At 38.9% G+C, this 15,661-nt stretch overlaps 1 protein-coding gene across 2 annotated transcripts in view; it reads right to left on the reverse strand.

Moving 5' to 3' along the window:
- Nucleotides 1-15,661, reverse strand: part of MOXD1 (monooxygenase DBH like 1) — an 85,681-nt gene that overhangs the window by 63,438 nt on the left and 6,582 nt on the right. For both annotated transcript variants that reach the window (XM_084624375.1, XM_084624376.1), the window contains exons 2-4: nt 2,308-2,454; nt 1,459-1,626; nt 1,247-1,330 (exon numbers count right to left, since the gene is read on the reverse strand). In XM_084624375.1, coding sequence (XP_084480501.1) covers nt 1,247-1,330; nt 1,459-1,626; nt 2,308-2,454 — 399 coding nt within the window. The remainder of the gene's footprint in view (nt 1-1,246; nt 1,331-1,458; nt 1,627-2,307; nt 2,455-15,661) is intronic.

Raw genomic sequence — 15,661 nt, forward strand, 5'->3', positions numbered from 1 at the left:
ATGTATACACTGAAAAAGAACCCCACAGCAGCAAGTCTCTGAACCCAGGTCAACTTACTTGGGATTGTGTTACCGAGATAAATATAGAAGTGTAGACATTCTGCCTTGGGCTGGAGCCTAGGCTCTGAGATCCACGCCTGTCGCTGGGTTTCAGAGCCTGGACTCCAGCCGAAGCAGGAATGTCTGCACTGTTATTTTTAGCCCTGTAGCACAAGTCCACAGCCTGACCTGGGCTCTGAGACTCTCTGCTGGGGGTGTTTTTTGCAGTGTAGATGTACCTTTTGTTTTTAGACCCTTACAATCTCACCGAACTTATTGGAGATGCATGAACATAACAGAGAAGCCCAACAATAGTAGTAACATCTTCATGTTTTTACTTGAAACATCAATGGGCTTTAGGAAAAATTAAAACCTTGGGCCTGATCCTGCAACCCTTATTCATACATAATAATTGTATAGTGCCACTCAAGTCAAGGACTACTAACTGCAGGATCATGCTCCTTTTAACTAGCACCATCTAATTTTGTTTCTCAAGACTGAAATTTCTCTCAAATAATTCTTACTTTGTTCTTTTAACATCTATTCACACTGACACAATAATTTTATGATTACAAATTACATACCTTAAATTAATGAGGAGTGAATCTAAAAAGTGTTTGTTGATTCAGATAGGCACCCAAACAGATGGACATTTATTTGAACTATCTACTTCACTTTGGTCTGGCAAAGTAGAACAGAATTATTATGAGAGTGGGCTCTTTTGTGAAATCTAAGGTACATCACATTATTGGTTTTGTGAGGAAGAGTGTAAGCACCATCTTTCTCAAAGTGTTTTTGTGCTTCTGGGTTCAGCCTGAACCAGAAGTTACAGAGGCTAAAAATATATATAATATAAGGAATAATGCTAACTGGTTGCAGTTTTGAAATCAGTTTGAATTTGCTGTGAGCTTTGGAAAAAAGCCTGTGGCTTTTTGTTTTTTTTTACCCAAATTAGTTTACCCATTCTTTCTCTCTCTCTGTCACACACACACACACACACACACACACACACACAGACACACACCCTTCCTTACTCCTGTTTTCACAAAACCAGTTGAAAGATCTTGTTTGTTTCTTTGTTTTTGTCCAAGTGCAGAACAAAAACAAATTTGAAAACCTTGAAAGTTGCTGTGAAACAGAATTGCTGTCCTCTGGACATCTCTAAACAGGAGGGTATAAATTAGACTCTTCAGACTGAGTCACATACCTTTATCACATGATGCTTTTCATGATGTATAGGTATCTTAAACATTTGGCACCAATATGTTGTGTCTTTGTCCGGTATAGGCACCTGTCTTAATAAAAAGGGAAAGAAAACACTAATATAAAAGTCAAACTTTTTTCATGTTGCTTCAGTCCCCGCCTCTCACCCCCACCACTACGTATCTCCAAATAAAAACAAAACCCAAAGTAACTTACGTCTTGGTTTGTCAAGTCAAAGTATGGCAAAGAGGCAGATATAACATTCTTTTTCTCAGGGTTCAGTAAACGTAGACTCTTTGAGCCGCGATTTGATCCATGATAATTTTGGCCTGCTTCTCCTATGTCTTTGTGGTGATAGGCCCATATCACCCTTACTGTGCTCTCCTTGAAAACAAAATCTTTTCTGATTAGGTATAGGAAGAAGTCCTTCCTCACAGTTTAGTTCACAACATTCCCAAGGCAGATCCAGAGCTGTAGTGACTTGTCATTGCTCTGCTGGTGCCACCCTTTCCCTGTTTTTATAATCCACCCCCATGTATCTACAACGGCTGTCCTCCAAACATGTTTCACAGAGATCTCCTTGCAGGGCTCAGCTGGTCTCAGTTGGAGGTTTACTCTGCCACTGAGAAATGAGTGCCATCAAGGTATATGTGTCTTTCCCACAAAGGTTAGTAAGTTTATATGTAAGTAAGCTATATGCACAAATTTTCCAGAAACTCATCTTTCTGTACTGACGTCAAGCATGTAAGACTCAGTACAAAAGAAATTTGGGAAAGGTCTGAGAAACAGATAGAAGGGGAGGGAAAGAAATTCGAATTTGACTTTAACTGCCCATGCCTTCTAAAATACATCCAAATATTGAAATTTTACATGATTAATCGAAGCCCCAAAATGGAAAGTTTGGAAAGTCAAATAGCTGGATAAACACGTTTGGTAGATTAATTTCTGTAGTTCTTTTTCTTTTTTATAATCTGAGGAGTTTTTGATAACTGGCTTCAATGTCATGGTATATTTTTATGTACTTGATCTATGTGTGTCTCTCTATACAAAAGGAAAACACCTTACCGTTATACTCTTATCATTTGTGTCACAAGTGTGCAGCTCTCTGCTAAAAGCCAATATTGTATGTGTACTATTTTCCATAGCATACTCAAGATGGTAATCCTGTTGAGAATCTTTCTTCAATGCTCTGTTTGCATCTGTAAAATAATCCTGTTGAAAATACAAAATAAAACCAACTTGCTATAATTCATTATAAAATGATCTGGTATTAAATCCAAAACATGTCTTTATGTAAAATATTGAAACTACAACAATTGTTTGCTAAAGGATTTATTGTAAATGAAATTGGGTAATTTTCTGAGTAAAAAGTCACCTAAGTCTTACTAGTAGACAGCTGAGGCTCAGAAACTTAAAGCAGATCCTTCTTTAACAATGGTATAAATTTACTGCTTGTGCCCAGTCACCTAGAAAAAACAAATAGGATACTTAAAAGATAATGAGCAAATTCATCTTTACTGTAACTCTACCGATTTCAGTACAGCAAGAGTTAATTTCACTTAATGTTTATATCAAAAGCACTTCCTTTTCCTCTCTCCCCACATTTTAGTATTTACTATTTTTTCTTACAAAAAATAATTGGAAAAAAAATCTAAAAGAAATCTAAAAATCTAAAGGAACCAGCCACTCTAGCTTTAACTAGTGTGGGGTTTTTTGGAAAATTATCATTAAACAGCAAAATTCATCTTACAATGGCATAGTCTTGTTTACACATCTATCAGTTTAAAAAGCCCACTCTAATGTTTGTAGTGACTATTTTAAAAGAAAGAAAGATCACAGTCTTCAGTGTAACAGATATATCATATAATTTCAGAAATCGCTTCAATAATGTCACATCATTAACCTTGTCACCCCTGACTTCTTTGCTGCCATGTGCAGCTGCTTGCTAGCTGTGCCTCATTCCCTCAAGATGACACAACCTCTCATATTGACAGAGCCCCAACCATGTGGTGTTCATAAAAAAGGCCTTCCGTAGGCTCAGGAACAAGGGGAGCAGGATATTCTTAGATGCCCTTCTTTGAGTTTTAGGCCTGTTCTGTGCAGATTTTTTGTTTTTTGCTACTCTGTGCACTGAACCTTGGAGGGGAGCAGCGGGTCTGTGGTTAGGAAAACATCAAGAGAAAACTGCTTTCCCAGCACATGCTAGTGTTCTCTCTGTTACCAAAGGATTTTGTTTGAAGCAAAATTTTTTAACTAGTAGATGTGCTTCTGGGGCTAAATGAGTTTTATGTGGTTTCTATAACTTGCATTCTCCAGTCTCCAGAGGCAGAATCTCTCACCTGAATATGCAATTGAGAGAGTTTTAAAAGTGCACATGCAAGTGTTTAGAAATTATATTCAGTGTAAAATTTGAGGCTGAACTTGAAATCCCTTTGAAAATTTGGCTCCTGGTCAACAGCAACTAAATCAAAATCTTAAGTGAAATCTTGGCCTCAGAAAAACTCACATTTAATTAATGAGGCCAGGATTTCACCACTCATTTCTGAAGTGTCCCTTTTTCTCTCATTATCATCATAGCATCCGAGAGTGGAATTTGGCTTATTATGCATGTTATAGATTGATATGCATAAATATGTATGCATCTATAGATCTTGAATGTGGAGCACTCCAAAGTTAGGACATGCCAGATTTAACGTTGTCTGTGAAAACTTAACTGGTCCCTCTTGTGTGTATTCACTATGCTATTAATTACAGGAGCATATTATTTTTTCCACAGGACCCTTGCCTCATTCAGTGCACAGGATGGACCACGTTATGGGGATGAATCAAGTCTGCATAGTGTTGCTCGTAGGAACCCTGCTTCATTTGTTACAGAAGTTGGATGGTGTATAGCAAATGTGGAAGAGGGCAGCAGGAAGAGAAAGGATGGTCTCTTGGTTAAGGAAGTTGAATCTTCCCTGGAGAACTGGATTCTATCCTTGCACGTGCCACAGAGTTTCCATGTGATGCTTGGCAAGTCAGTTACACCAAACTATTCGCACATGGACATTGTTTTTTATTTTATGGTGTCCAAGTTGAGTCCCTGAGGTTGACAACTTGCAATTGCAACTGAAGTCAGCATAGCTGTGCTTTCAAATTGAAGTGTTTGATAATGGAGATAATAATGTTCCCCTAACCTCACAGGGCTATTGTGAAGATTAATTAATTAATGTTTGGAAAGCATTCAGATACTATAGTGATGAGCACCACAGATAAGTCCATGAAGAAATTCACAGTTCTGTATGCACAGCAAGGTTTGAATGGTGTGCAGAAATAAGGCCTGGAGCCACACATTGAACAATGGGGAAAACACAAATTATGGAATAGCTGCTTTTTCATTGACCACTGTCCGTCCTGTGCACTGAATGAGGCCAGGGTGCAATCCACAATAAAAACAAATGTTAAAACCTCATACATTGTCACAAAATGAAATAGTTTTCCGGCCAGCCCTATGCATGGCTAGGTGCAAGTGAACGAGTATATGTTCAAAAACGGGTATGTGAGTGTGTGTGGATGAGAAAAGTCACAGAATCAGAACGATCGTGAGCTGAGAAGAGGAGCAGAGGATTCAGCTGAGAAATCTGGGGCCTATATACATGTGCTGAGAGGAAGGGAATAGATGGATGGGTTGGGTTGGGTTGGGTTGTGTGGTGGGGCAGAATTACTGGATTTGTTTTACAAGGTGGAATTAATGGACCTGCTTTGGGGTCTGTATTGGGGGAACAGATGGGTGGGTGGGTGTTGTGTGGAGGTTTGCTTGAGGAACTGGGGTGTTGTGTTCAGTGATTAATATATTTTTGTTGAGTGGAAACTATGTATTTTTTTCCATTGAGACAGTCACAAGGGATTAGATGGATTTGCAGTGGGGTGGAGGTCCCACTTCCAAGTTTTGCTTGAGTCCCATCCAAATATTAAAATCCTGTCCTCTGCATCACTGAATTAGGCATAATATATGCCAATAAGGATAAATGATGACAATTTAAATGTCAACCTAACTATTTCATTCACCCTGTATGAATGGAGAGGGATGGTCACAGATCTGCGCAATTTACAGTGAGTGATGTCTCAGTTTGATTCTACAGGGGAATGGTGATTGGGTTAGTCTCTGAGGTGCCCCAAGTACTCCTTTTCTTTTTACAGATACAGACTAACACAGCTACTACTCTGAAACCACCACATCAATGTCTTTTTCAGCATCTAGCAAAGGAGAGAAAAGCTGGTTTCAGTCATTACCTCTACAAATCCATTCACTCATTTACCACTTTTGGCATGTAAAAAGCCCAGTATTTACTAAACAAATGTATCCAGCCATTAGCTTGGGAACAATTTATATTTTTGGCTAAATCTTTTAGTCCCATGGCTCTTACCTTTCCAAACTACTGTACCCCAGGAGTCTGATTTGTCTTGCATACCCACAAGTTTCACTTCACTTAAAAACTACTTGCTTACAAAATCAGACATAAAAATACAAGTGTCACAGCACATGTCATAAATACAAAGGGAAGGGTAAACCCCCTCAAAATCCCTCCTGGCCAGAGGAAAAATCCTCTCACCTGTAAAGGGTTAAGAAGCTAAAGGTAACCTCGCTGGCACCTGACCAAAATGACCAATGAGGAGACAAGATATTTTCAAAAGCTGGGAGGAGGGAGAAAAACAAAGGGTCTGTGTCTGTCTGTATGATGCTTTAGCCGGGGACAGAACAGGAATGGAGTCTTAGAACTTAGTAAGTAATCTAGCTAGGTATGTGTTAGATTATGATTCCTTGAAATGGCTGAGAAAATAGCTGTGCTGAATAGAATGAATATTCCTGTCTGTGTGTCTTTTTTGTAACTTAAGGTTTTGCCTAGAGGGATTCTCTATGTTTTGAATCTAATTACCCTGTAAGGTACCTACCATCCTGATTTTACAGGGGTGATTCTTTTTTATTTCTATTAAAAGTCTTCTTGTAAGGAAACTGAATGCTTTTTCATTGTTCTAAGATCCAAGGGTTTGGATCTGTGGTCACCTATGCAAGTTGGTGAGGATTTTTACCAAACCTTCCCCATGAAGTGGGGTGCAAGGGTTGGGAGGATTTTGGGGGGAAAGACGTGTCCAAACTACGTTTTCTCGGGAACCCAGATAAAGTTTGGTGGTGGCAGTGGAAGTCCAAGGGTAAAATAGTTTGTACCTTGGGGAAGTTTTAACCTAAGCTGGTAAAAGTAAGCTTAGGAGGTTTTCATGCAGGTCCCCATATCTGTACCCTAGAGTTCAGAGTGGGGAAGGAACCTTGACAGCACACTATTACTGAAAAATTGCTTACCTTCTCATTTTACCATATAATTATAAAATAAACCAATTGGAATACAAATATTGTACATACATTTCAGTGGATAGTATATAGAGCAGTATAAACAAGTCATTGTCTATATGAGATGTTAGTTTGTACTGACTTTGCTAGTGCTTTTTATGTAGCCTCTTGTCAAACTAGGCAAATATCTAGATGAGGTGATATACCCCCGGAAGATCTCTGTGTATCCCCAGATCTCATGTACCCCTGGTTAAAAACCACTGTTTTAGTCTTTGGAAGATCTGCCATCACAAACATGGAGGACATATGGATCTGAAGATACACCTCTTTAGGGTGGGAGAATAAGAATAAACAATCTAAGGCCTGTTCCCACATTACCACCAGAATCAAAATTCCCATTGGCTTCTCAGGTTACTAGTGTGGAGACTGCTCTGTAGCACAGGATTTGTCCACACTTACAAGTTTACTGGTAAAATTATGTCAGTTAAAGGGGCATGATTTGTACCTACCCCTGGTGTGGACACAGTTATAGTTGTAAAAGGATGTCTTATACTGATATAGCTCATTCTAGTTCCCAAACTAGAATAAGTATACCAATATAAGCAGTTTTATGCCAGTATAATTGTGTCCACAGTAACGGGGTTTTACCACTTAACCTATACAGTTATAGTTAAAGCAGCTAAACTTTCTATTGTTGACAAGCCCATATTGGTACATGCTATTCTAAATTTTAGAGAGCTGAAGCACAGATCTGTAGTCAGAATCAGGCTCTCAGTATAAAATTTCTGTATCAATCTTAACAGCATGGAAAAGATATGGTCTGGTTTGCTGATTCTACACTTACTATTCATCCATTATAATAAGGGCTTAAGGCCTGAGTCTCTATTTCTTTGCACCTCTGGGGATATTGCCATGCAAAATAAGTGAAAAGTGCATATAAAAACACTATCAAATCAGACTGGTAGTGTTTTATACCCACTTTACTAAGTGTAAATGATTGTAGAAGGAGGAAGCAAGTGGAGAATCAGGCCCTTTATTTCTTCTGTGAAGTCTAGCTCCCTTGCCCAATGGTAAACCAAGTTTTGGTTGTTTATAGAATTTCTGTTGAAAACTTGCAGTACTATAGATGAATCCTTCGGAATTAAATATTATTAGTCTTGATACGATAGCACAGACTTTTCTTCTTTGGGATATTTTATACCCTTTAAAATAATTTAAAGTATCTTAAATATAACACAATTTTCCTGCATTTTCTATAGTAATATTGCATAAATCAGTCTAAGCAAACCTTAGCACAGACTTTACATCAGTTGAATACTTAGATAGCATTATCACAATATGCTGTTTAGAAATTAAAACAGTTTATGGAAAGTTAACAATCACACAGATTATACAAGTTGTTGTGTATCATTTACAACAGATGAAGGCAATGATGTTAAATTGGTTCTCACATTCTATTGACCTGTATCACTTTCGTATAAGAGCTTTGCAACAGACATGTTTCTGATTGGCACTATACAAAACAGTATGGAGAGTAATTTCTTATAGATGTAATAAAAGCTGCAAATAGGCTGTTTTATCCTTGAAGAATGTAAGCACAGCTGCACAAGGAATCTTGAGAAAAAAATATTACCAGCTGTCATCACACACTTGAACAGGTGTTTATAAAGAAAAAAGCAACCCTCAAAATCTTTACAATGTCCAAGACTGTTTTGTTTATGATATCCATTTCCTATAATAAATTTTACATAGCACCTTTCAATCCAAAGGATCAGAAAACAATTTACAGACTATGGCCCTATCCACGGGTTCAATGTGTGAGCAGACTGCACCATTTATAAAAGTTGCCATGTTCTTCCTCAGAGATCACCAAATTGCAATGTTCATTAGACTAGTATAAGGGGGCATGTCAGGGTCAAGCGATAGGAAAGAGGCATGGACAGAGCTAGATGCACTGCTGCTATTCCCATCTTAGAGACCATTGTTAATTAGAGATTGCTTTATCTTGGGACAGAGTTGGAGATGAGCTGGGGAGAGAAGCAGGGAGCTATAACCTAGCAGGAAATAAGTACAGCACAGAATCTGGCTCAGAATATCTAGGAACGACAAACTGCTCTTGAAAAAGTAAGAACTGACCAAAACTTTTGTCTTAAATCTGCAACAAACCAGCTCTTTTTTTGGAATTCTAAATCACATGGTTAATCTTTTTATTATTAATTACTATTATTAATATTATTTTTCATTCAAATGGAATCCTGGAGTTCTTGGTTCCAGCAGCCAGTGGATAATATCACAAGAAAAGCTGTTTTCACATGGTATCTGACAGGAACCAGATAGAACATAATTTTACAAATAAGCAAAACAAACTTTTTTCAATCTCACATGAGTTCCAGCTTGAATTTAGAGCAATGACTCTACTCAGTTCTTATTTTATTAAAAATAAAGTAGAGTGACCAAGAGAGAGCTAACAAGAAGGAAAAGTCTGCAAGCCTCAATCACAGTAAGAACATTATGAGATCATTCTGGTTGACTGACAATGATGTAACGGGTCCCAAATGAAAAAGAATATTCCATAGAAAGCCTAGACTGACAACAATCAAGCAACTGTAGGAGGTGTCCAAAGTAACTGTCCAATAGCCAGTTCATTTGCCACCTATAACCAGTTCGTTCATGATTAATTATCGATGGCTGTTTACAGAAACACTAGATTAAATAAACTATGCTTCACTACTACAAAAGCCAAATCTTATTCATATGAGCAGTCCCAGCAGGCTACATTCATTACTGGTATAACTCTGATTAAGTTAGTGGAAGTATACCAAGGTGAATGTGGCCCACCTACTACAGCGGAACTATCATTTGGGTAAGGAAAGATTTTCCCGCAAATAAATATTTTTTTAAAAAAGAAAGAGAGAAAAAGAGATACATGAACTTCTTTCAGTTTTTAGGGTTATTTGACATATTAGAAGGATGTATATAATATGTATGTGTGTGTGTGCACACAGACACAAACACAAACAAAATATAAACAAACCATTCTTATATGTCAAATAAACCTACAAACTGGAAGGTGTCAATAATTTTCATTCTAAATCCAATTTCTTTTATCGAGGTAAGTTCTGTCAGGGATCTGCATGCTCTGCAGCAAGATGGGCCTAAATTCTGCAAACACTCCTTGGTTTCTGTGGAACCCTGTGGCAGTTGATGAAATTTTGCATCAGACTTAGATATTTTGATTATTATCTGCAGAGAGGGAAGATATTGGATACTGGAGGGCTCTTTGATTTAGCATACAAAGGCATAATAAGGTTCAGTGTTTGGAAGTTGAAATAAGACAATTTTTTAACATTGAGGATACTTAACCACCAGAACAGGTTCCCAAGGTATTTGGTAAATTCTCCATCACCTGGAGTCTTTTCATCATGATTAGCTATCTGTCTAAAAGATATCATCTTGTTCAACCGTAAGTTATAGAGCTGGATGCAGGACTGTCATTAAAAAAAACTAGACTAGACAAAGTATGTGACAATATGCTTTAGGGGGAAAAACTTCACTGGGTGGGGATGCACAACAACCTAGGATTCTTTAGTCTGCAGATGAAGTAAATGCTAGTCAAATAGCATCTGAAGTGACTATCTTTCAGGTGGACTTAAGGGTGGAGATTTATGCATACCTCTCAGCTGTCCCTTGTCATTAGGAATATCCCTCATTCTGGATCCAGATTTATACAGGTAGATGTTGTATTGTTTTTAATTACTTGAAATTATTATGAGGAAGACTTTCAAAAGCACCCGAGGGATTTTGGAGCACAGCTAATGAGACTTGTGCTCCAAAACTCCTTAGGTGCTTTTGAAAATCTCCTCCATATATCTAAAATCCTTATTTTTAATGCTAACTAAATCATATTATATATGATATCATATAACTATATTTCTTGTGTTCCCACTTAAGTGTTTTTGTTCACATTGTGTCCTACGTATGAAACTGTATGGGTTAATAAGGAACTGTAAGAAAAATCTCATCTCCTCCTTGTTTCATAAAGACAACAAAAGTACTATAAATAAGGATACAATTTGATCACGGAGGATATGGAGGTCACTAATTCTGTAACTTTCCGGGACCTCCGGGACTTCTTCCACTGCGGCAGGACTGAAGCAGCTGTCAGCCCTGGATCAGCCCCAAAGCTAAAGCTGCGGCTGAGGTTAGGTCAGCCCCCTCCAGGATTGTAGCAGTGGTGGTCAGCCCCTGCCACAGGAGCAGTGGCGGGGCTGGAGCAAGTGTAGGCAATCAGCCCCGGAGCACTGGTGCAGATGGCTGGGAGTTGGCCCTGGCGCCGCCAAAGCAGTGGTCCTTAGGGCTGCTGGAGCAGCTGGCCAGTAGGCTGACTGCCGGAGTAGTGGTCCCCGGGCCACTGGATCAGTGGCCCCAGGGCTGAAGCAGAAACTCAGGTTGGGTCAGCCCCTGCTGCAAGAGCAGCAGCAGGTGTGGAGCAGCTGACAGAGGTCAGCCCCTGGCAGCATTGTGGTTGTTAGCCCTCTTCTCTTCCCCTCTTCTTCTCTTTAGTCTTTACTAAAAGTCAGCAGGCTTCCACTAGTTTTTGTTTATTGCCTGCGATCTGTCCCTGACTTTTACTAAAAATACCCATGACAGAACCTTACCCTTCATTATAAATAACAAAATAATCTAGGTCTGCAAGGAGGAGAATGGGGTTGCATCCCTGACCATCTTGCTTAATAGCCATTGACGGATGCATCCTCCATGAATTTACCTAATTCTTTTTTTTAATCCACTTATAGTTTTGGCTTTCACAGCACCCCTGGCAATGAGTTCCACAGGTTGACTGTGTGTTGTGTGAAGTAGTACTTCTTTTTCTTTGTTTTAAAGCTGCTCCCTATTAATTTCATTGGGTGACCTCTGGTTCTTGAAGAAGTAAAAAACACTTCATTAAAAGGAGAACTTGTGGCACCTTAGAGACTAACCAATTTATTTGAGCATAAGCTTTCATGAGCTACAGCTCACTTCATCGGATGCATCCGATGAAGTGAGCTGTAGCTCACGAAAGCTTATGCTCAAATAAATTGGTTAGTCTCTAAGGTGCCACAAGTACTCCTTTTCTTTTTGCGAATACAGACTAACACAGCTGTTACTCTGAAATACTTCATTATTCACTTTCTCCACTTATTCATGATTTTATAGACCTCTATCATCCCCCACCCCTCAGTTGTCTCTTTTCCAAGCTGAAAAGTCCCAGTCTTTTTATCTCTCCTTATATGGAAGCTGTTCCATATCCCTAACCATTTTTGTTGCCTGCTCTGTGTCTTTTGCAATTTCAGTATATCTTCTTTGAGATAGGGCAACCAGATCTGAATGCAGTATTCAAGATGTCAGCATGCCATGGATTATATAGTGGCATTATGACATCTACTGTCTTATTATCTATCTTGTTCCTTACATTCTCTTAGCTTTTTTGACTGCTGCTGCACACTGAGCAGATGTTTTCTGAGAACTATTCACAATGATTCCAAGATCCCTTTCCTGAGAAGTAACAGCTAATTTAGCCCCCATAATTTTGTGTGTATAGTTGAGATTATGTTTTCCAATGTTCATTACTTTGCATTTATCAACTTTGAATTTCAATTGTCATTCTCTTGCCCAGTCACTCAGTTTTATGAGATCCCTTTGTAAATCCTTGCAGTCTGCTTTGGATTTAACTATCCTGAGTAATTTTCTATTTCTATTTCAGTAATTTCTGCAAATTTTGCCATTTCACTGTTTATCCCTTTTCCAGATTATTTGTGAATATGTTGAACAGCACTGGTCCCAGTACAGATCCCTGAGGGACACCTCTATTGAACTCTTGCCATTCTGAAAAAAGACCATTTATTCCTACCATTTGTTTCCTGTCTTAATCAGTTACTGATCCAGTCCACGACTGCTTACTTTACTTAAGAGCCTTTGGTATGGGACCTTGTCAAAGGCTTTCTGAAAGTCCAATACACTATATCCACTGGATCACCTTTGCCCACATATTTGTTGACCCCCTCAAAGAATTCTAATAGATCAGGGAGACATGATTTCCCCTCCCAAAAGCCATGTTGACTATTCCCCAAAAAACTGTGTTAATCTATGTGTCTGATAATTCTGTTCTTTACTATAGTTTCAACCAATTTGCCTGGCCCTGAAGTTAGGCTTACAGGCCTGTAATTGCCAGGACTGCCTCTGGACCCTTTTTTAAAAAATTGGTGTCACATTGGCTATCCCTAGTCATCTGGTATAGAAGCTGATTTAAGTGATTGGTTACATACCACAGTTAGTAGTGCTGCAATTTTATATTTGAGTTCCTTCAGAACTCCTGGGTGAATACCCTCTGGTCCTGGTGATTTACTACTCTTTAATTTATCAATTTGTTCCAAAACCTCCGCTATTGACACATCGGGGACAGTTCCTCAGATTTAAAAAGAATGGCTCAGGTATGAGAATCTCTCTCATCCTCTGAAGTGAAGACCGATGCAAGGAATTCATGTAGCTTCTCCACAATGGCCTAATCTTCCTTGAGTGCTCCTTTAGTACCTCGATCATCTAGTGGCCCCATTAACTGTTTGGTAGGCTTCATGTTTCTGATGTATTTAATTTCTTTTTTTTTTTTTTGCAGTTAGTTATTGTGTCTTTTGCTAGTTGCTCTTCAAATTATTTTTTGGCCTGGCTAATTATGGTGCAGTGTCTCCTTATGTCCCAAACTCAAGCTAAGAGGGGCTTAATATTCATCTGGAGATTTTTCCACGTTGCAAGAAATACCTTCAACAAAGCAACAACTGAAATATGTCAGGGTGGTACACAATTTGCATCTCTTTTGCTGCCTTTCAACTTGTTTTCTAAACACATTTTTGTTGCTGTTAGCATGAGTGCACTTAAAAGCAGCATATCGTTAAGCACAGAGAATGCTCACTGTTTTTGTCTTTTAAAATCCATTCCAAGAACTTTCCTATAAGCAAATAAGCTAACTCTATGGGATACATTTGATAACAGATATTCTTTAGTTTGGGTGAGAGTTAACAAGCAACTCTGTAATGAATAATGAAGTACTTTTTAGTGACACATAGCCACTATTCACTAATGATTTACACCCTGAGTAAGGACTATTTTTGTGTAAGTTCAACAGATGAATCTTACAATGCAACCCTCTTGTATAACTTGCATAAAATAGGCATTCATCAAGGAGGATTACTCAAAATGGGGCTCTAAGCTGCTACGTGCTGTGGGTCAGGATGCACAATTCCAGACAGGGGTGGAGACCAAAGGAGAAGGCTTGGATTTAGCATGAAAATCCATGCTGTGTCAATTCATGAGCACAAATGAGAGAGGCGCTTTTTTTAAAATATAGCTAGATCCAAAAGTTAAGGCTGCCCCAAGCACTTTCATGGCATATAATCCAGGTTGAAAGTGACCTTGGCAATATTACTGGGGTAACATTTTTACAGGTTCAACAGTTTCTCCAATGGAGTCATAAGGAGCTCCCAGCCTTCCTACATCAGGCACCATTGCTTTATTTTGCTGTTTGCTGTTTTTTAAAACAAGCATGTTCATTGTAGTCCTGTGCAATCTGCAGCTATGCCACTGCAATGCTCTCTGCAACATGGCAGAATACGGGCTGTAACATTCTTATTGATAACCACAGTTCTCCGCCTCTTCTCCTGCCTTCTCTGTATCTCTCTCCCCTTTCTAGTTTTCCAGTCCCTCATACAAGTATACTATTGAGTATGCTAAAGTGACCATGCCATGAGACTTGTTCTCTGCACCTTCCCAAAATTGTTTACTAGGCTCCCACTCCAATAGCTGAACTCCTGAAATGCTTGGCCACTAATGTATTATTGCCCCATCATTCAAATCACGTAGCCACACTTTTTCAAATCATGTTTCCTTCTATGATATAATTATATTCTTCAGCCTGATTGATCTACAGTACTTAGAGAGAGTTAACAGAATTGTCTTTCAAGTCCTTTTAGCGCTACCCCACCATAAATCCCTTCTGTTGCATTAAGGCTCAGGTGAAACAAAAGTTGTAACGTCAAAGTCCAAGAGACATTTAAAAATATACAAAGTAAAATCTATGTTGAATAGCCAGCATTTGAAATGCTATTTTTCAAAATATATATATATATTTTTAAGGAAAATGCTTCCCAGTGGTGGGGTGGTGCCTGTGGAGTGCACATGTAGGGATGAAGATTGTATGGCAGGCAAAAGATTTTTTTCTGCTCCCTGGAAACCCTCTGCAGTCTTCTTCCACCCCAATGAATTGATCTTTCACATGGCAATAAACAGAACCTGGTTTTACACTTATTGACTACAGTCGTTTTGCTATGCTTCTAATGTCTGTTCTCAAACAATGACCTCTCTCTTCCTGAAACACTTTCTTTAAAAATAGAAGGGAGAGCAAAGAGGGTTAAGGGAAAAAAAGATAAGCACCAAAAATTTCACAAGGGACCAGTGATTCTGAGTGCCCACACTGAATTTGAGGAACTGTCCTAGATTGAGGGGTCATTGGAGAAGATTTTGGAACAAATTGATAAACAAACCAGCATTAAGTCACCAGGACCAGATGGTATTCACTCAAAAGTTCTGAAGGAACTCAAATATGAAATTGCAGCACAACTAACTGTGGTACATAACCCATTGCTTAAATCAGCCTCTTTACCAGAGGACTAGAGGACAGCTAATGAAAAGTCAGTTTTTTAAAAAGCTGCAGAGGTGATCCTGCCAATTACAGGCCAGTAAGCCTAACTTCAGTGTCAGGCAAATTGGTTGAAACTATTGTAAAGAATGGAATCATCAGACACAGAGATGACCACGATATATTGGGGAAGAGTCAACACGGCTTTTGTAAAGGGAAATCATGCGTCATCAATCTATTAGAATTATTTGAGGGAGTCAGCAAGCATGTGGACAAGGATGATCCAGGGGATATACTCAGTGGTTTGAGCATTGGCCTGCTAAACCCAGGGTTGTGAGTTCAATCCTTGAGGGGGCCATTTAGGGATCAGGGCAAAAATTGGGGATTGGTCCTGCTTTGAGCAGGAGGTTGGACTAGATGACCTC

This window comes from Lepidochelys olivacea, assembly GCF_965140295.1.
Source record: "Lepidochelys olivacea isolate rLepOli2 genome assembly, chromosome: 3".
Classification (NCBI taxonomy): Eukaryota; Metazoa; Chordata; order Testudines; family Cheloniidae; genus Lepidochelys; species Lepidochelys olivacea.